Source organism: Mytilus edulis, chromosome 6 (genome assembly GCF_963676685.1).
Source record: "Mytilus edulis chromosome 6, xbMytEdul2.2, whole genome shotgun sequence".
Lineage (NCBI taxonomy): Eukaryota > Metazoa > Mollusca > Bivalvia > Mytilida > Mytilidae > Mytilus > Mytilus edulis.
The window spans coordinates 36,859,522-36,882,762 of NC_092349.1; the positions used below are offsets into that span (position 1 = coordinate 36,859,522).

The 23,241-nt window shown below is 34.4% G+C and overlaps 2 protein-coding genes across 2 annotated transcripts; both read right to left on the bottom strand.

Annotated features, from left to right (window-relative positions):
• Positions 1-9,447: 9,447 nt before the first annotated feature.
• Positions 9,448-11,480, bottom strand: LOC139527602 (E3 ubiquitin-protein ligase TRIM45-like). The gene has a single exon (XM_071323133.1). It carries the CDS (start codon positions 11,463-11,465, stop codon positions 10,245-10,247), a length of 1,221 nt encoding a protein of 406 aa, XP_071179234.1. The 5' UTR covers positions 11,466-11,480; the 3' UTR covers positions 9,448-10,244.
• Positions 11,481-20,166: 8,686 nt separating this feature from the next.
• On the bottom strand, positions 20,167-22,237 carry LOC139528950 (E3 ubiquitin-protein ligase Midline-1-like). The gene has a single exon (XM_071325197.1). It carries the CDS (start codon positions 22,235-22,237, stop codon positions 20,309-20,311), a length of 1,929 nt encoding a protein of 642 aa, XP_071181298.1. The 3' UTR covers positions 20,167-20,308.
• Positions 22,238-23,241: the final 1,004 nt, after the last annotated feature.

Here is a 23,241-nt window from a genome sequence, read left to right on the forward strand (position 1 = left end):
GAGTACAAAGCCACGTTTTATGTGACAAAGGAACACAAAGGGGCATATGCAAAAAGCACATAAGCAAAATTGAAAAACAAGTATACACAAATTGACCATAGCACAATATTACAATGACGTGATGTAAAAAGTAAAATCACAAAAAAACTGAACTCCGAGGAAAATTCAATCGGAAAATCCCTAATCCAATGGCAAAATCAAATGACAAAAACACATAAAACGAATGGACAATTACTGTCATATTTCTGACTTGGTACAGGCATTTTCAAATGAAGAAAAAGGTTGATTGAACCTGGTTTTATAGCGCTAAACCTCTCACTTTTGCGACAGTCCCATCAAATTCCGTTATATTTACAACAATGCGTGTACAAAACAGACATAATAAATAAAATAGTCAAAATGTGGGTACAGCAGTCATCACTGTGTTACAATCTTGAAACAAACAATTTTACAAAAAAGCACAAAAACGAGACGTTCTTTGACATATATCACCTGACTTGTCAACTTTCTATTCAGACACTATATGATGACGTTTTACAAAGTCTGATTAGAAGCTGCGAGCTTTGGATAGCGAATAAGTTGGGAATCCAGTAATTGAACACAAAAAAAAACTAGTGCGGGTTTAAAATTAAGGCAAACAGGTCTTTCTTTATACTTTAACTATGGTTTTAATTAAATTGAAATATCTGACAGTACAAATTTTTTAGTTTAATATTAATACTAACATTACTTGATAAGAATATTTGATTCATACAACATATTTAGAGTTTTAAATACAGTTTAATTTCCTTTAAACATGAAACCGCAAGATATCTTTTTTTTTAAACATTGTCAATGTTGAAATATTGATTTGAGCTAATATCAATACAATGATTATCTACTAGTATTTAGCTTGTAATCCCAAGGTACATTTTGGTTATAGATTTCACCTTTTGAACCTTACGGTTGTATGATCTGTTTAGTATGATCAGTTCGGCATCTAGAAATACCATTTGGTCATTTCTGTTAATTGATTTCCTTAATGATTAACCAACGTATGTTGGGTCTATTAAAAAAAATTGTTATTAGAAATTTAAAATTTTTCACAAATAAAAAAAATATCAAAATATTCTTGATGAATAAAAACTTTACAATTGATCTCTTTATCATTCAGTGTAATTTTACTAAAATTAAGTAAGGAAGTTCCTTTGGCGAGAAATGGCATAATAACTTTGATGAAATTGGCATTTTTACGTTTGTCCTTCTTTTTTTAGGCTCTCGGAACATAAATAGGGTATATTATTTTTCTTTCAAAACTTTTTGACACAATCGTATCGGTAGCAAATTATTTTAGTAAAGCAATGTTTTGATCCTCAATGCTCATCAACTTCGTATTTTATTTGGCCTGTCTAACTTTTTTTGAATTCAAGCGTCACTTATGAGTCTTTTGTAGACGAAAAGCGAGTCTGGCGTAAATACAAAATTTAATCCTGGTACCTATGATGAGTTTATTTTCACTGCCCTCACGTACTTCGACAACTATGCCAAATGAAAAAAATGGAGGCAAAGGAGTAGGTCCAGTAAGACCCCTTTTTGGCCCCAAAATATAGCAGTTACTAAATTGTCAAAATGTAAACTTTTAGCTATTTATTGGAAAGAAGAATGCTTCTTCTACATAAATATGGGCTGTTCTTGACAATACAATGCACATATGTCGGGTACTAGCATCATTAAATCATGCTAAATTACAGAAATCTTCACAATTTTAGCATTTTAGTTAATTTTTAGACGGTTCTGTCTTAAATAAAAGTGTCCGCATTCGTGTTCATTCTTAATATTGAAATGTAAGTTGTAGTTGATGATAATACATAACATATATAAAGGTTGAGGATGAACACGGAAGCGGCCACTTTCATTTTTGAAACAAAACCATCTGAAAAGTGACATTTTTGGGCATATTTGATAGATTTTTCATATTTAAGCTTGACTCGGAGCGTTTTTAATGGCTAAATCAGTTAAAATCTTTCACATAAACTAATTGAATCAACTGAAATAGACACTGAAGTGTTTAAAAAGAGCTCAAAATTTTTCGTTAGATGAACCTGACATTTGAGGCCAAAATAGGCACTTACCGGACCTACCCCTTTTACATTTAAGTATGTGTGTAGAACATACAAGAGTTCTAAGCCAACTCATACACGAGGCGAAGATAAGGAATACGAACAGTTGCATAGTATATGGATCCGTACCACACTAATTGATAGAGATTTCAATGGATCAGTAGCACACTAATTGGCAACGGATTAGTACCACACTAATTGACAATGGATCAGTACCACACTAATTACCAATGGATCAGTACCACACTAATTGATAGAGATGGCAATGGATCAGTACCACTCTAATTGATAGAGATGGCAATGGATCAGTACCACACTAATTGATAGAGATGACAATGGATCAGTACCACACTAATTGATAGAGATGGCAATGGATCAGTACCACACTAATTGATAGAGATGACAATGGATCAGTACCATACTAATTGATAGAGATGACAATGGATCAGTACCACACTAATTGATAGAGATGACAATGGATCAGTACCACACTAATTGATAGAGATGGCAATGGATCAGTACCACACTAATTGATAGAAATGACAATGGATCAGTACCACACTAATTGATAGAGATAACAATGGATCAGTACCACACTAATTGATAGAGATGACAATGGATCAGAACCACACTAATTTATGGAGATGGCAATGGATCAGTACCACACTAATTGCCAATGGACCAGTACCACTCTAATAAATAGAGATGGCAATGGCCCAGTACCACACTAATTGATAGAGATGGCAATGGCCCAGTACCACACTAATTGATAGAGATGGCAATGGCCCAGTACCACACTAATCTATAGAGATGGCAATGGCCCAGTACCACACTAATTGATAGAGATGGCAATGGATCAGTACCACACTAATTTATGGAGATGGCAATGGATCAGTACCACACTAATTGCCAATGGACCAGTACCACTCTAATAAATAGAGATGGCAATGGCCCAGTACTACACTAATTGATAGAGATGGCAATGGCCCAGTACCACACTAATTGATAGAGATGGCAATGGCCCAGTACCACACTAATTGATAGAGATGGCAATGGCCCAGTACCACACTAATTGATAGAGATGGCAATGGATCAGTACCACACTAATTTATGGAGATGGCAATGGATCAGTACCACACTAATTTATGGAGATTGCAATGGATCAGTACCACACTAATTGCCAATGGACCAGTACCACTCTAATAAATAGAGATGGCAATGGCCCAGTACCACACTAATTGATAGAGATGGCAATGGCCCAGTACCATACTAATTGATAGAGATGGAAATGGCCCAGTACCACACTAATTGATAGAGATGGCAATGGCCCAGTACCACACTAATTGATAGAGATGGCAATGGATCAGTACCACACTAATTTATGGAGATGTCAATGGATCATCCAGATCACTTCAGGAAGATAGTCCAAAAGTATGTTCGTGAAATTCGGCTGCGATTTACTGTAGATAGTAAGACAGCAGCATGGCAGAAGTTGAACAGAAATAAAAATAGAAACGGGTTGTACCATCTCACCTATACTATTCATTATGAGTATGCATATCATCATGAAGTCAGCAGAAAGAGAAAGAAAAGGTTCAGGATAAAAGTTAAGCCAAGGAAGTAAAGATCAATGATATTTAGGAAGGATCAGCTTACAACAAAGTTCAAGCTTAAGATGAAAACCCGACATTTCACATAACTCTATTAAGTGTCTTGGAATATGGTTTTATGACACTGTAAAAGACAACCCCAATGTGAAGACAGTTCGAACATAGGTTGCAGAATGGCTTGAAACGTAGACAAGAGTGGATTATCTTGGAAGTTACGCTTGGATATATAAAGATGGGTGAAGTGGAACTTGCCAGAAAGAAAGATCACATGAGCAGAGTTATGGAGGAGGGAACCGTTCAGAATTTCAGTCATGCTTAGATCAGTCTCCATTTCAAACTTACATCAGTGGGGACTGACAGAAGAGAAAGGCAGAAAATTATATGAAAGAGATAAAACGGTACACATACATTCTAGGCAGTAAGGGTACGCTGCCACAGGGAAGATATCGATGGCGAAATGAGAAGGTCCTAACACATCTGTCTGATATCCTTGATGATGAGAGAAGGAAGAAGATAACAACAACAACTGAGGCAAAACATAAGAGATTCGTTAGAGAGGGAGATAATAGTCATGCGTCAAAGTCACAAAGCGCTTCATTTTGGACAACGATAGTGAATAGAAAATGAGGGATGACATTACCAATAATCTTGTTGTTTCCAGAATGTGTGCAGAAAAGACTACGCCCAGACATTGTAGTTTGGTCAAAGAAGTGAAAGATGATAGTAGCAGTAGAACTTACAGTTCCTTGGGAAGAGCAGACGCTGATTTAGGGGGGCCCCCCTTTATGATAAAACATTTGGTTGCTTATATAGGGAATCACTGAAGCGTGACAGGAGCGGGCCCCTTTTTAGGTCCATCAGTGGGTCCCCACTTATGAATATTTCTGGATCCGCCACTGAAGAGAGATGTTACGAGGTATACAGGAAGAAGAAGTAGTATACAGAGCTGATTACAACATGTAGAGAGAGATTTTCGAAGGTATGGCCGTTCCAAGTCGAAGTAGTTATAGACAGAGGAATTCCTGGATAATCAGTATGGAGGATGCTTCAGGCAATGATAATATTTGGGAAGGCATAGAAGACACGTAAGGGAAGCAACAGAACGTTCTTCTTGCAGGTTATGGCATTGCCGAGATGGTATGAGCTGGAAGCCGAGTGCTGATGCGCAGAGGTTAGTCCATCTCTAATGACCCGTCAACCCGAGGATGTAATTGGACATCTGGTGATGATTGAAAACATCGTACGGCATTAAGGTACCGACAGAGAGCAACAGCGACTCAGAGATGAGTCAACTAGATATGGCAACAGAAAAGCAGAATACCACCATCTGAAAGTAATAATCAGTAGGGTAGATGTGCTTCAACGTAAACTTGTCAATAGTTTTAAGAAAACTATATACAAATGGTTATATATAAAATAAAACTGAAAATTGTTACGGGGAAAGTGTAAAAGAGACAATAACCAACCGAAGAGCAGAAAACCAATGGGTCTTCAACACAGCGACGGACTCCCATACCCACAGGCGGAATACAGCTTGCCCTATATTTTTCAGGATACACCTAGTTTTATGAAGTTAAAACTTCGGTTTAAATATTTACATTGAAAATATTGTTGAATATAAAATGATTTTGAATTGGTTGTATTGATTTTTTCAACACAAATTTTGGAGAAGTTTTGGGGGAAACATCTGTGCCATGTATCATAGATCGTAGGATGAAATGGTTTCATTTTGATCAGGTAAAGCACTTTAAGCTCGCCTTCAGTGACTGCGGAGTTTCTTTTGTACGGTAATTTATATTTATCAGTTACTTTGTTTACTTCTGTTAATGTTATCTATTATATATCGCTATTTCAAAATTCAGCGGTTTTACTGTGCTGATTTTATTTTTGCGTGTTCATTAATGTACTAGGCGTAATTCCATTGATCGAATAAAAAATGGTATTGTTGAGAAACGAAAAATGCAACCACATATGCCTGTAACCGTCCCCAAGTCAGAGGTTGTCTATAGTCCTGGTATCTATGATGAGTTTATTTACAACCACTGGGTCGATGCCACTGCTGGTGGAAATTTATTTCCCCGAGGGTATCACCAGCCCAGTAGTCAGCACTTTTTGTGCTGACATGAATCATCATTGATATGGTTATATTTATAAATAAACTGTTTACAAAATTTAGAATTTTTGAATAATAAGGCTTTTCTACCTCAGGCATAGAATACCTTAGCTGGATTTGGCAAAACTTTTAGGAATTTTGGTCCTCAATGCTCTTCAACTTCGTACTTTATTTGGCGTTTTTAACTTTTTTGGATTCAAGCGTCACTGATGGGTCTTTTGTAGACGAAACGCGCGTCTGGCGTATATACAAAATTTAGACCTGATATCTATGATGAGTTTATTTATGTCATATAGTAATATACCTGGTTATTTTGGGGGAGTAAACTGTTGCACATATCATATGTGGTAGGCTCGGTTTAATGTAATGACAACTTTCAAAGACTTTGAGACAATATAAAGCTTGGCATATTATCTAGGCACTTGTCTATTATTGAAGATTGTATGCTGCTCATAAATGAATGTTGTTTCGGTATTTTTCGTATATCGTTGCGTTGCTGTGTCATAGACTTATATGCTCTGATCCTGACCCTCTTTACGACACGACAGTTGATAATGTGAAGTAGAGAATGAACCAGCATGCAATGATAACTGCAGTGCAAAAAGTGTACAGATTAAAAATTCTTTGATTGTTTCATATTTTGTATTTTGCAATCATGTAACAAATGTAGATTTCCCTTTTAGAACTTTTAAATTTGTTTCATGTCAATATTTCATATGATTAACCAAATGCTTAATATTTACAACTTCTTAATTGGTTTTACTGACGAAACATGTTATTGACTTTTGAAACGTCGCAATTCATCTGAAACATTTACTCCTGGATTAACAAATTTTTCAGATAAGGAGTTACTATTAAATTCACACTGTATAATCCACGGACTAGATATGCCGAAGTACGCAGTGGAAATTATTCGCACTAAGATACCTTCTTTTGTGAGTTGATGAATATTTTTGGAACTACACCCACAGATGTAAATATTTTCTTCATAGTCCTCGTCTATTCCTCTTGTAACGCGCGTCTGGCGTACTAAATCATAATCCTGGTACCTTTGATAACTATTAACTCTTTAGAGTTCAGCCTTCCCGTCCTCATATCTAGACACAGAATTGGTAGTCACAGCGCATATAAAATCATTTTATCAGAAGCAAGTTAGAAGAAACTTTTGTTACTAGTCTGGAAGTCACTTATACTTGATCCGCTGGATGCACTATCAACGTTACTTTTCCACATTATCCAACTATGTATTCTGGAAATACATACTGTAGCCCCCAAAACGAATGATTTACTGTTGAAATCTTTTCTATCTTCATATTTAAGACGTCAATGATGAAGATCTGCGGCGTCACTCCTATGGTAACTTTCAAATCATTTATTTCTGTAATATTGAAAGGACAACGCGTTAATTTTAATTCACCTTGGTAGACAAATCTCCGATTGAATTTAACAACTCTGCAGGATGGGTTGTTTGTTAATGATATAAAGTCACCAAGAAATATACCACTTCCATATAAGTCCCTCCATTAGCGACGTCAAAAACGTGTACAATTTCTATGTTTTCTGTTTGCATATTTACCGATTACTTTTGCATCGACGATTCGATATGGATAAGTTGCAGAACGATTTTTTTTTTATATCTTGTCAAGTTTTTGACGGAATCACACGGTTTTGAACGTAAACGAATTGATTTTTAATTTAGATATTGCAGGTTTTTTTTGATTGTCCAAGTCGGCCTTCTTTGCTATGGGTATGTTTACTACTGTTAAACATTGGAGTTCCGAATCTTTTCCAGTTATCAAGAGTACATTTCAGACTCGTGAGTTCCAGAGATTCATTTTCCATAACTTTCAAAATGTCACTCTTTTTTGTTGATTAGTGTTTTCCATTTTGCTTAGTGTTTGATAATGATACTTTTCAATATGTCAATCACTGCTATTATGCATTTACATTGCCCTTATTTTTCCGAATGACAGTACTATACACATGCTAGCAAACGAAAGATATATCTAACAAACATAACACACAGATGGTACCATTTGATTGCTTGGTTGACTGTAAATGCTTGATTTACATTCAGTATCAAATATTTTTGTATACAGGATGAAGGCAACATTAAGTCTAAATGTTTTAACACAGAGCTTGTAAACGCAGGAATAACTAAACAAAACTAAATTTTGGCACTAACAGAGGCATTGTTTGCTTTAAATGATAATTGTTAGCGCAATAACAAAAATGCTGGCATAAGACACATAAACCAAACAGAATTAGGAATTTCGAAACAATAAATATAGGTTATAGTATTAAAAAGAAATGATGGCAAACGAATATCAAGAAATAGTAGTATAATTATAAGGGGACGAGCAATTACATTTTCAGGGGGATATAATCCAGAAAATGACTATTCTGGTCTGGCCTGTTAAAAAATGAAAAAACCTAAATTGGCTTAAGAAATGATGAAAACAAATATTCCTAATAAATTCAGTTTTGTTAACAGTTAATTCATCATCATGACCATGTAAATGATATTGCAGGTCAACAAAAAAAGCAGGACATTATTGTGTATAAAATTGAAATTTATAGGCCTCGCTACATGACGTAGCAACAAGTGGAGAGGAAGTTACCATTCAGAGAAAATCCGCCCCCCCCCCCACTACCATGAACATTAAATGATAGTCCCCTAAGTACAACAGGAAAATATAAAATGCGTGTACAAAAAGTAGGAATTATCGAAAAAGAAAATAACGTCTTTAGTGTAAGTAGTAAAACATGTCCTGTCAATTTATATTATAAAGGAACAATAAAGATCTGGGACACTGTGCGTTATGTTTCTTCTTTGGTGTAAGTATAGCTGTATACTAGTATTATTCTGTTAAACATTTGCACAGGAAGTTCTTAGTAAGCAGCTAGATATACTTACAATCATTGACATGCCAAAAACACTGCTTTATGTGAGTGACAATTTCTACACTAGCAATACATACAAATTAAAATTGTAATGTACCCTTATATATCAAGGTTTATTATACTAATCGCTTTAAGTCTATTTGGAAAATGCGCGTGCCAAGTCAGGAATATTACCTTGGAATTTCGGTATTTTTATCATATTGCTGTGTAAAACCAAACAACATTTTAAAAAGAAATCAAACTGTTTGGAAAAATCTGATGGTTTGTTTATCAAAAAGAGACGAACTATATAAGAAGGAAACTCAAACACATTAGTCGAAACCCGAACGGACAACGCGAGACGACCATAGGACAAAAAATACAACATTGAAAACAATAGACCGAGTAGCACGAACCCCATGAAAACCCGGTGTTGATCGTGAGTTCCCCTAAAAAGTAGGCAGAATAAGCTCCAGATGTGGTAACTGTCGAGTTGCTTATGTCACTACAATTTTTGTTATTCCATATTCGAGACAAACAGACAGTACTGTGGTTAAGACAACTGGAACATAGCTGTGATGCAGATATTTAATAACTATTTAACATCTAATTCGTGGTGGTGGTTGTCAATCTTGGGATGACTTCAACTTAACCACTTAACGTTAACCCTTTGTTTGATAGCTTTGTGGTGAGCAGCAATCGCCTATCAATGAAATCATGATAAAAAACTGAACGCATTACAATATTTTGTTCAAATCTTTATCTATATTAATACACATGTAAAACAGTGACTTTGAAAAAATGAAAAAAAGTTTGACATTTTTAGTAAAGATTCATTACTAGTCTACGTTTGACCAATTTTACAAAGGACAATCTTCCCAGAGAGTAGGTCTGTCAATAAAATTCTATTACTGTTGTTTTCAAAACGTATCATCCACGGATCGGATATCCCAAATGTACTTGTTGGAATTATTCGCACAAGTTTACCGTCTTGTGTTAGTTGATGGACACTCAAATGTAAATATTTCCTTCATAGTCCACATCTATCCCATTTGGAACGTTTAATTGTTTTTGTGCACATTTGTAGGTAAATGTTATTTGTTCGTCCAAATATTTAGACACAGTACTGGAATCGACAGAACATACATAATTATTTCTTCCATAAGCATGAAAGTAGTAGCTTTGGCTATTTGTGTTGCTGTCTTGTTTTCCTGATCCGCTATATGCATCTATCCAAGTTAACTTATTATTATACCCGACTATATACTCCGTACAGACATACTGAAGCCCCCAAAACGGACCATTTATTGTTAAAGTTTTTTTCTATTTGCATGAATTTCACGTCTATGATAATAATCTGTGGCATTGCTCCAACGGCTATTTTAGAATCGTCTATTTTTATTATATCGTATGTTCCATATGGTAACTTCATCTCGTTTTTGTAGACACATTCTCGATTGAATTTAATTACTCTTGAAGATGTATGGTGTGTTAATATTATGTAATTACCAAGGAACAGACCACTTCCATAAGAGGTCCCTAACGTTCCATTAGCAACGCCAAACACGTATAAACAATTTCTATGTTACCTGTCTGCATGTTTACCGACGGCTCATGCATCAACGGATCGTACACACTTAAGCTACCGAACCAGTTTTTATTACTTTCGCAGCTTTTAATGAAATCAATTGGCTGGAATTTCAAATTCCTAATTTTCAACATAGACATTGCATCTTTTCTTTGTTTGTCCAATTCGTCTTTCTTTATTAGTAGCCTATTTACTTCTGTTAAACACTGTAGTTCCGATCCGTGTTTAATGCAAGTGTCCATTATTCTCTTCCAGTTATCAACAGTACATTTCAGACTGGTAAGACCCATCGCTTCATTTTCTAAATCTTTCAAAATTTCTCCCTTTTTAGTTGATAATTCTTCTTTTATTTCGTTTTCCATTCTTTCTAAGTGTTTGATAAAGTTACGTTTCAGTGAGTCTATCTCTAATATGATGTTGGAACTTTCTGTTTCAATCTCAGTTTTATTGTTTTTAATGATTTTAAGAGGACTGTCAACTTCCTGACTGAATTGCTGTAGTTTCTGAAGAAGATCCTTTGTTTGCGTTGCTGTTTTGATACCGGTTATAGCTTTATCAATGGTTGTAACGATTTCGCATTTTCTGTGGTTAAGTGTTGCACATAATGTACAGCATGGTTTAGAATGGTCTTCACAAAATACTTCAATGGCCTTATCAGGATGTTCATCACAAAACACAATCCCTGACGTACCAACTACTCCTTCAGAAGATTTCAGTTCTTCGATAGAAATTATTTTATGATTTAATGTCATTCGAAACTTTCTATGGTAGTTAGTACACTCTGGACAGTATGCCTCGCAACATACTGTACACCAATACTCGGCTTTCTTCGATATATTACTCAACTGACATGCGTTACACATCTTTTCCGATCTGGTAATGTCTTTAAGGTCCATCATAGATGTTATGAGATGGTTTATTGGCAGTTGATCTGCCCATGTCTCTGGAACACCAGGGTTTCCCTGGAGTTGAATCAACTTGCGGCAAATCGGACATTCAAAACCACCTTTGTCTTTTTCCTTTGTAACTGACGAAAGAATGAACGTAGAAATGCAGGATTGACAAAAAGTATGAAGACACGGAAGGTATTTGGGAACATGGAACGTTTCTAAGCATATGGGACAAGTCAATAACTCACTTAATTCGTCTTTTACTTCAATCGACGTCGCCATTAAATTTTGTTTATCTAAATTACCTTCCCTGTTTGACTTTGAACGGTCAACCGGTTATAAATAGATAGTCGGTTCAAATGACAGAACATTCTAACATATAATAATTTTTTACAGTATTTTATTCATAATTTGCGGTTTAAGGAATTCGATGCTGACCATAAAAGTGTTTAGTACATAGCTGACGGAATAGAAAAAAATAGAAGTAGCTTTTTTGTTTTATGAAAATGATAACATACTAATAAGTCAACTAACCATAGTTATAACAAAAAAATTGAAACTGCAATTGTACATGTACGTTATAGAAAATTGTAGCTACTTTAAATATACTTGTTTATGCCTATACTTATTGTCTTGTTCATTATTCATCAAGATAAACCCTTTGCACGAACGTGCAGTAGATTTTATACTGATGTCACTTATCAATCAATATTTTTTTATGCCTTTTAAACGTTGAATGGGTTGGAAATGGACCCCATTCTACTGTTTTTGTTTATATTTTTTATTTAACTATTCCTTTGTTTACATATTTAACGTGTTTTTACCATTATCCACATTGTTTTAAAATAACAGAAGTAAATATAAAATTATGATGCACGTTTATTCTTAGTATCCGCAAGGCAGGAAAGAAAAAAATATATGTACGTAATCCCCTCGCCATAAAGACACGTATCAACTAAAAATACGTATTTATTTGTTTCTATTGGGGGTTTGCATGTTCTATCACTGATGAATGAATAATTTAGTTTGAAAGTCTTTTACAACCACCATATGTGTTTTAGAAATGGTATAAGATGTGCTGTTATTACGATGCAGAAAAGTTGACACAAGAGACGTAGACCAAATAGTCCAACAGAAAGAATCATTAAATAAAAAATAAGGTTGTCATCCATGTATATAAAAGAAAAACATATTAAAACAAGATGGAAGGCGTTGAAAGAAGGGTTACTAAACAGCTATCATACTTCAAAGATATGAGTTATCCAGAGAGATTGAACAAATTTGTAAATGTACATGAAAGCAAGCTCTTTTTTACCATTGTCAGAAGACTCACAATAAAGAATAAGTAGCTGACCACAGAGAATATAAAGTAGTTCGCCAATGGTTTCTATCAAATATCGGAAAACACCCTTGCTCTGTAAGAATAGAAAATTGGAACAAACTGCCCATCTGTTATAAGGACTTGATGCATGTAAGTTCGACTTGTTGTACCTCTAAAATATTTCGCCCTCCTTTATAGCAACAATGCGATTAGAGTTAAGTACAAGAAACACGACAAGCATGACTAAGCCGAAAAAAATTCTTGCACAATTTAAGTCTTTCAGTATTAAGTGTATTGCAAATCAAGATGATGCAAATATTAGGAAATTTAGCAGTAATAGGAATATTTAAAAAAAGAAGATGTAGTAAACAGTCAAAAATAAAACAGATAAAATCTATTTTGTAAGAATATTTCCTTTTTCCATTTATATACCTAACTGTAAACCTAACAACAAAATTATTTTCATTTACCTGTGTATATTACTGTAAATTGAATTTTGTTCAAGGTTATTTTGTTTTCTGAAATTGTTTCACATTTCACAGTATTATAATACTGTAACTTTAACTATTCGCTCCTTATCTTATTGATTTTGTATTTGTATCATCGATCAAATGTATTCGTTCAGTGTATGTTCACTTGTGTTGATATGTCTTTTGTTTGAGTAAAGCCATTTAAATTGATATTTTAAAGTGTGTCTTTCTCTTTCTATGTTGTGATATAACACTATTGTTTCAAATAAAGGGGAAGGTTGGTACCTGTCCTAAGTCAGGAATCTGATGTTCAGTCGTTTGTTAATGTGTTTTTCTCGTTTACTCGATTTTTTTATATAGATTAGACCATTGGTTTTCCCGGTTGAATGTTTTCACAAGTCATATTTGGGGCGCTTTGTAACTTCCTGTTTGTTGTGAGCCAAGGCTCCGTGTTGAAGACCTACTTTGACCTATAATGGTTTACTTTTATAAATTGTGACTTGGATGGAGAGTTGTTTCACTGTCTCTCATACCACATCTTCTTATATCTATAAATGAGATGATGCCTTAAATTAACTAATGAAACCAGTAAAATATTCGTGTACAGTAAAATAAAGACAAAATATGAAATAGAAAAATACATTTTTAAAAATAGTTTTGAAAATAGAAAATTATTACGTAAATGCGAGTAAGTGACCATTTCTTGAAAATAGAGAGGGGTAGATATAAAAGAGTTCAAAGAGAAAATAGAATATGTAAATATTGTAATATAAATGCGGTTGAAGATGAAACCCACTTTTTCTTAAAATGTAAAATTAATAAATCTTTACGTAATCAACTTGAAAAAGATATAAATAATACTTTAAATTGTCTGAAGCAGATAGATAACAATTAATTTTATCTTCATTTGATATTATGCAGCTTACTGTTCCGTTCATTAAAAAGTAATTTGCACTGAGGGGAGTGAACACAACGCCTGCATAAATATTTCTGTTTTACCATTTTATATATGATGTTTAATATGTTATTTTTTCCATTGTGTACATTGTATTGTATTGTTTGTATATGCCGTCAACCCTATGGTGTATAAGTGTGCATTTCATAAATAATAAATAAATAAAAAACTTAATTAAATGAGAGCTCAGACTGTCTTGAGTGAATAACACTTTCATGTCATCATTAGCTTAGGAATCTGTATCATAATGGACGGTGTTATTGACTAGACATATGGTACAAAAGACAAAAAATTGCAGACTGAATTGATAAAAGAAAAAAAAATAATATAATCTCTCAAAAATTTAGTACATAAATCTTTTGATGTCAATATGACGTCATGAACATTTCGACATTACCATATTTCACAAGGCGCATCACTGAAGCGATATCAATAATCGAAATACACATCTGGTACAAATAACATTTGAATTAGGGCTTTACAGTTTTTTAATTTCGAGATTAACTGTAACTGCTAAAAGAAACCTTCGAATACAACCGTATGAACCCTTGTGAAAGTAGTCCAGTCTCGACGTATGCACTCAAAATTTGAACATAGATTTTATTCGTATACATTTTGAAATTTGCTGCTACATGTATTAGTTTCTACAATTAAGATTTTAAACAATAAGTAGGTCTCGAATCTTTTTTTTTACAGAATGTATGACGTACATTTCTTTTATTTGCCAACGTAAATTATTTTTGTCAACTGTATTAACAACAAGCAATGCACAGACACGAATACACCACCATCATTTAAACAAAAACTGAGCTTTGAATGAATAAATTATAATCAAAACACACACCCTCAACACTGGGGTCCGAAATCGTCAATCTCTTTTAGTTTGGTATAACTTACAGGTTTCCTTAATGGTACATCAACTAATGTCCTCTGATTTTTCCTTGTGCTTAAAAGTCCTAATATAAACTCGAAACTTACAATTCAAACACTTTTGACAACTAGAGAATTAATCACAGCTGACACCCTTTATAGACTTACGGCATCATTTGTCTAAAAGGGAAGCGAAAGATACCAAAGGGACAGTCAAGCTCATAGATTGAAAATAAACTGACAACGCCATGGCTACAAATGAAAAAGACAAACAGACAAATAATAGTACAGAAGACACAGCATAAAGTTCATATTTATTGAAACTTTTATAATTCTGTCGTGTTTTTGATGAATGCATTGGTTTTTTTTTTTATTTTCTACCGCTGACCTATAACTAGGTTGAAATTATGAATAAAGTTTTACAAGTCAATATCCATTCATGTAGTATCGCAAAGATTATTCACTGGTGTGTAGGTTTTATAAAGTTTCACACGTCAATATCCATATATGCAGTTGGAAAATTCAGTGACAAAATATTACATCTCCTGTAGTAAACACTGAAAACTAGATCTGTTTTGCAAGAACGTTTTTAATTATAAATTCACGGGAAAGCGTTACGATAAAAAAAAAATAAGAACAGAAATTGAAATAATTTGAAATGAAAACAAAACTTTCATTTAATGTTATCATTTTCTCCTACAAAAGATAGTTATCAAAGGTACCAGGATTATAATTTAGTACGCCAGACGCGCGTTGTGTCTACATACGACTCATCAGTGGCGCTCATATCAAAAATATTTAGAAAGCCAAACAAGTAAAAAGTTGAAGAGCATTGAGGATCCAAAATTCCAAAAAGTTGTGCCAAATACGGCTAAGGTTATCAATGCCTGGGATAAGAAAGTCCTTAGTTCGAAAAATTTTTGTAAACAGGAATTTCTGTAAATAGAAAACTACGTAAACAGCAGACTATAAAAGGAACATGATGTTAAAAAGTAAAATCACAAAAATACTGAACTCAGAGGAAAATCAATTTGGGAAGTCCATAATTACACGGCAAAATCAAATAACAAAACACATAAAAAACGAATGGACAAGAACTGTCATATTCTTGACTTGGTACAGGCATTTTCAAATGTAGAAAATGGTGGATTAAACCTGTTTTTATAGCGCTAACCCTCTCACTTTGATGACAGTCTCATCAAATTGCGTTATATTTGAATTGGTTTGAAATGTTGCTACTTGTAAGATCTTGTAATCGAAAACATTTCTAGAATACCAACTAATTTTTTAAACGGTTGTATTATCTCTAGAACATGCTAATTATTCGCATATTTTGTATATGTGGCTAGAACAGCGAATGTCAAGGGGGATCCAAAAGGAATGGGTTGATATGAAGCAAAGATTGGTACTTATGAAATAACGTTATTACGCAATGACAAACGACCCTAAACCCGATAAAAACATTGAATGCGAACAGATCAAGAAGACAGAACATGCATGTACAAAAATGAAGACGACATTTTCTAAAAAAATATATAAACAATAGTAACAAATTTCCTTTTATATTGTTATATTCATGAAAAGATAATATTTCAACATTGAATTTTCATGCGACAAGAGCAGACCATTGTACTCGAACACTTTAAATGTGCAAAATAAGTATATTATGGAAAATTGTAACATGCGAAGGACTTTGTAGAACACTAAAAAACACTTGGTGGTCCGAAAGATCTTTATATTTGTTTGAACATGATTTTATCCCCATTTTTTTTTATCAGTATATAGCAAAGATTGGCACTTTTAAATTTCAGTTTCACAAGCTTCTTATGCAGCTATATCGATAAATACTGAACATCGTGTATATGCATGTATATTTCTAATATCACAGTTTAACAAATAATTTCTTTCAATAAAATTAACGGTACCAATTTTCTTGCACCAGATGCGCATTTCGACAATACATGTCTCTTCAGTGATGCTCGTGGCCAAAATATTTGAAATCCAAAACTTATATAAAAGATGAAGAGTTATAATTCAAAAGGTCCAAAAAGTATAGCCAAATCCGTGAAAGGAATCAGAGCTTTGCATGAGGGAGATACATTCCTTAATTTAAAATAATTTCTAATATTTTGTTACAGCAAATTTTAATAACACAAAAAAATCCGTATTTTCATGCCAGTACCGAAGCACTGGCTACTGGGCTGGTGATACCCTCGGGGACTAATAGTCCACCAGCAGAGGCATCGACCCAGTGGTAGTAATACAATTAAAAGAGGGACGAAAGACACCAAAGGGACAGTCAAACTCGTAAATCTAAAACAAACTGACAACGCCATGGCTAAAAATGAAAAAAGACAAACAGAAAAACAATAGTACACATGACACAACATAGAAAACTAAAGAATAAACAACACGAACCCCACCAAAAACTAGGGGTGATCTCAGGTGCTCCGGAAGGGTAAGCAGATCCTGCTCCACATGCGGCACCCGTCGTGTTGCTTATGTGATTACAAATCCGGTAAATAGTCTAATTCGGTAGGTCAAATTCATGAAAGGGAAGGGGATTGTAGTTACGACGTAAGGAACATATCCGATATCATTTGTGAAACGGTTATTCCATAACGGTCAACCAACTCGTGATGGCGTCCGTAAAATTTACGAAGGGATGATTTCAACTTCACCATTTGGAACTCTTGGTTTAATAGCTTCCTTGTGAGCAGTAACCCTCTATCAAGAAAATCATGATAGGAAATGCAAGCACGGGAATATCGTATCAATTGGGAGATATATACCCCGTATGCAGGTGCTGCTGGAATGTTGCTACTTAGAAATGGAAAGTTCACAATTGGAAAGCTGAAATCATCTCTTTTGTCGTAAAGTTTTGTCTTCAACCGACCCTCATTGTCAATTTCTAGATGTAAGTCAAGATATGAAGCCGACTTAACTGTATCTGTAGTATCCTTTATCTCCAATTCGATGGGATAGATGCGATCCACATAGTCACCAAATTTTGAATTGTTTAGTGAAAGAACGTCATCTATATAGCGGAAAGTAGAGTTAAAGGATATTGCTAACTTCTTATCTTTCTTCCTAAGAAGTTCCTGCATGAAGTCAGCCTCATAATAATAAAGAAACAAGTCAGCAAGTAGAGGGGCACAGTTTGTTCCCATTGGGATGCCGACAGTCTGTTGAAAAACACGTCCTCCGAACGTAACAAATATGTTGTCAATCAAGAAATCAAGCATCTTGATAATATCGGTTTCAGAGAATTTTTTGTTTGAATCAGAATGGTTCTTTACAAAGTATGATTTATCCCTCCCTAAGACAAGATACTTGTATCTACGTTGGCCATTCTTTTTTATGAAGCAAAGTAATACCAACTCTTTTAATTTGTCTTTTAGTTTGGAATGTGGAATACTTGTGTAAAGAGTAGAAAAGTCAAATGTTTTAATACTGTTACAAGATGAAAGAGAGTTAGATTGTATGTACTCTAAAAGATCTTTGGAATTTTTAAGTATCCACATCTGATTCACGCCACCTCTAGAATAGGCAGTTTCACAATAACTTTGAAGCCCGTCTTTGATTGCTGATAAAATGGATGTTAATAATTTAGAAAGGGGTTTCGTGGAGCACTTGGAAGACCCAGCAATATACCGTTGTTTGTAAGGACACTTATGTAGTTTAGGTATCCAATACAGTGATGGAAGATCCAGTTCTTCATCTTTGGTTGAAATACCAAAGGAACAAAGAACAGACCTATGATTATCCAGGATTTCCTCTTTGGTAAGTGTCGTGAGGGTATATGTTGGGTTTCCACGTGAATTGTCTATACCTAATTCGTTTATCAAGCAATTAATGTAATGACTTTTACAGATAAAAACGATGTTATTTGGGGCTTTGTCTGCGGGGACAACAACATATTCATCATGGAGGTCAGATAGGTGTTTAGCAACATTTGGATCTTTGAAGATTGACGTAGCATGGGCATTGATGGACCCATTCAGTTTCTTAATTCTGATTTGTATTAACGACCTCACTGCCTTAATCCATTCGGATAGAGTGTCTACGTCTTCCTTCTCGCGCTTAGCCCATTGCCTGGCATAATCCTCGACTGAATCCATCAAAATTTTAAAGTTGTGTTTCCAATTGATGGATTTAGGCTCACGATATTTCGGACCTTTCGATAACACGTTTCGTAGAGAAGTGTTATTAACAATGTTAAGGTCACCGGTAATAACGTGGCCAGCAGGATTATATGTGAATTGGGAACTAGCACAAGTGCAATCAGGAGGTTTAGACTTGAAGTCGTCAATATCGAGATCCTGCAAAACGCGTTTGTAATTGAAAATTTTAGTTGCAATAGGTTTGGTATAGGTATAAGAAATTATTGGTACAGACTGGTCTTTGAAATAAGGAGGTATTTTCGATTGAACTAATTTATGATGAAGGATATTGCCTAGGTTGACGCCATCGAGACCTTTGTTGGCAAAGGAAAGATTTAGAAAAGATCTTTTCTCTTTTTCATCTTTTCCAATGCGAACTGGCTTGAAAAGTCTGTGACTAGCAATATCCGAAATTATAGCTTGTAGTTTGTATTGGTTTGAATGAGGGTTTGTTACAGTGGATTCCAAACATAAATTGAACAGAGAATGAAGTTTTGAAAGGGGTAATGAATAAAGTTTCGTGCGAATGTGATGAATACCTAACGGTTTTTGTATGCATGGCAGCAAGTCATTAATAGAGACATCATGCAGAGAGGGTGATGTATAATGACGATGGCCATGACTACGTCTACGTCGAGGAGTCGAGTTGAAAATATTCATCACATTCACCGAGTTACACGAAGGACTAGATAGAATACCTATACCATCAATTTTGTCATTGCAGCCATACGGTGTTGCAGTTCCCAATTGTCTAATCCAGTAGTCTTCTTTTTGTCTACGGAGAGTCGTTGAAAGATTAGGATTGTTCGAGCTGTGGTATATTTTTTCAATAATTCGAACTGTCATAGAAACGATGGAATGATCGGGCTGATTGAAATGCTGGTATAGAATGTCGTTAGCATTTACGGTACCAATTTTCTTGCACCAGATGCGCATTTCGACAATACATGTCTCTTCAGTGATGCTCGTGGCCAAAATATTTGAAATCCAAAACTTATATAAAAGATGAAGAGCTATAATTCAAAAGGTCCAAAAAGTATAGCTAAATCCGTGAAAGGAATCAGAGCTTTGCATGAGGGAGATACATTCCTTAATTTAAAATAATTTCTAATATTTTGTTACAGCAAATTTTAATAACACAAAAAAATCCGTATTTTCATGCCAGTACCGAAGCACTGGCTACTGGGCTGGTGATACCAATGTTCAATTGTTATCTTGAAAAAAAACTTTTGTTCAGTGTTGTTATCGGCATTGTTTGATTATTCATTTTCTTAAGACATTTTTTCTCCTTTATTCTAGATTTCCCAATGTAGATATCATCACAAAGAATATTTACTTGTCTATGCTTAACAAATTTTACAGAGGACAATCTTCCCAGAGTTACCATCGGTCAATAGAAATCCATGGCTGTTTTCTTCAAACCGTATAATCCATGGGCTAGATATTCCAAATGTAATAGCTGGTATTATTCGCACTAATTTACCGTCTTTTGTGAGTTGATGAATATTTTTTGAGCTGAATCCACAAATATAAATATTCCCTTCATAGTCAACATCTATGCCTCTTGGATTGATTAATTGGCTAGAACATGTGTAGGTAAATCCAATCTTTTCGTCCACATATTTACATACAGTAGCGGCATTAACAGCACATAAATAATCATTTTTTCCTGAAGCATGGGCGTAGTAGGATTGACCATTAGTTGCAAATCGATTCAGTTCTTTGCCACTTGATTCATCGATCCACGATATATATCTATTATGCGCTACTATATAATCTGGACAAGTGTACTGTAGCCCCCAAAATGAAACAGAGACTTTTAAAGTCGTTTTTATCTGCATGCTTATCACGTCAATGATGAGTATGTGTGGTGTCGCTCCTACGGCAAATTTCGAATTATCTATTTTTGTAATATCGTATGGTTCATGCGGTAACTTCAGCTCGCTTTGGTAGACACATTCTCGATTGAATTTAACAACTCTAGAAGATGGCTTATTTGTTAATAATATTGAATTGCAAAGGAAAATACCACTTCCAAACGAATTTCTTGACTGTCCACCAATAGCAACGTCAAAAACGTGAACAATTTCTATTTTACCTGCTTGCATATTAACGGACGGCATATGTACCATTGACCCAGATAAACTAGTAGTTAAACTTCCCATCACATTTTCATTATTTTCAAAGTTTTTGAGGGCATCAATTGGCTTGAAAATCAAAGATTTTGTTTTTAACTTTGACAATGTTTCTTTGATACTGTTTTCTATTTCGTCTTTCTTTGCTGTGAGTCTATTTAATTCTGTCAAACATTGGAGTTCCGATCCGTGTGTAAGGCAAGTGTCCATGATTCTCTTCCAGTTATCAATCGTGCATTTCAGGCTGGTAAGTTCCATCGCTTCATTGTCTATAGATTTCAAAATTTCTCCCTTTTTAGTTAATAAGTCTTCTTTAATTTCGTTTTCCATTCTTGCTAAGTGTTTGATAATGTTATTTTTCAGTGAGTCTATCTCTGATATGATGTTGCCACTTTCGGTTTCAATCTCGGTCTTATTGTTTTTACCAACTTTAAGAGAACTGGCAATGTCCTGACTTAATTGCTGTAGTTTCTGATGAAGTTCTATAGTTCTCGTTGCTGTTTTGATACCAGTAGTAGCCTTATCAACAGTAGTAACGCTTTCACATTTTCGGTGGTAAATTGTTGCACATAATGTACAGCAGGGTTTTGAATGATCCTCACAAAATACTTCAATTGCCTTATCAGGATGTTCATCACAAAAAACAATCCCTGATTTACCAAATACTCCTTCAGAAGATTTCAGTTCTTCGATAGAAATTATTTTATGATGTAACGACATTCGAAACTTTCTGTGATCTTTTGCACATTCTGTACAGTATGCCTCGCAACATACTGTACACCAAGACACGGCTGTCTTTGATACATTACTCAACTGACATGCATTACACACCTTCTCCGATTTGGTTATGTCTATTAGGTCCATCATCGATGTTATGAGATGGTTTATTGGCAGTTGATCTGCCCATGTCTCTGGAACACCAGGGTTTCTCTGGAGTTGAATCAACTTGCGGCAAATCGGACATTCAAAACCACCTTTGTCTTTTTCCTTTGTAGCTGACGAAAGAATGAACGTAGAAATGCAGGATTGACAAAAAGTATGAAGGCACGGAAGGTATTTGGGAACGTGGAACGTTTCTAAACATATGGGACAAGTCAATAACTCACTTAATTCGTCTTTTACTTCAATCGACGTCGCCATTTTAAGTTGTTTATCTTAATTACCTTCCCTGTTTGACTTTGAACGGTCAACCGGTTATAAATAGATAGTCGTTTAAATGACAGAACATTCTAACATACACTGATTTGTAGTTACAGTATTTTATTCATTATTTGCGGTTTATTGAATTTTGTTAAGGAATTCGATGCTGACTATAAAATTGTGTAGTAGTATACAGATCTATAGCTGATGAAATAGAACAACTAAAAGTAGCTATTTTTTTTATGTAAATGATAACATACTAATAAGTTAACTAACCATAATTATAAAAAAAATGTTTCGAAACTGCAATTGTACGTTTTAGAAAATAGTATATACTTTAAATATACTTGAATAACATGCCTATGCATATTGTCTTGCTTCCATTATTCATTAAGATAAACCCTTTGCACGAACGTGCAGTATATTTTCTACTGATGTCACTTATCAATCAATATACTTTTCATGACTTTTAAACGTTGAATGGGTGGGAAATATTAATATGTTTTATTTAACTATTCCTTTATTTACATATTTTACGTATTCTTACCAATATCGACATTGTTTTAAAATAACAGAAGTTAATATAAAATTATGATGAACGTTTTTTTCTTATTATCCGCAAGGCAGGAAAGAAAAAAAATAAATGTACGTAATCCCCTCGCCATTAAGACACGTATCAACTAAAAGTATTTATGTTTTTGTTTCTATTGGTAGTTTGCATGTTCTATCACTGATGAATCAATAATTTAGTTTTAAAATGTCGCTTACAACCATCATATGTGTTTTATAAATGGCATTATATGTGATGTTATTATCATGCAGAAAAGTGGACAGAAAAGACGTAAACAACAAAGTACAACCGAAAGAAGCACAAAATTTTTAACAAAATCGGGTTGTAAACCGTATATATATATATATATATACACGTATATACAACTCGTCTAAACATCAACCCAACAATGTTAGATCTGTAAATTTGCTTTCGCAAATTTTTGGTTCTTCCC

Bases quoted from the DNA above. Each gene is read 5' to 3' on its own strand.
- LOC139527602 (XM_071323133.1), bottom strand. From the start codon at position 11,465: ATGGCGACGTCGATTGAAGTAAAAGACGAATTAAGTGAGTTATTGACT.
- LOC139528950 (XM_071325197.1), bottom strand. From the start codon at position 22,237: ATGGCGACGTCGATTGAAGTAAAAGACGAATTAAGTGAGTTATTGACT.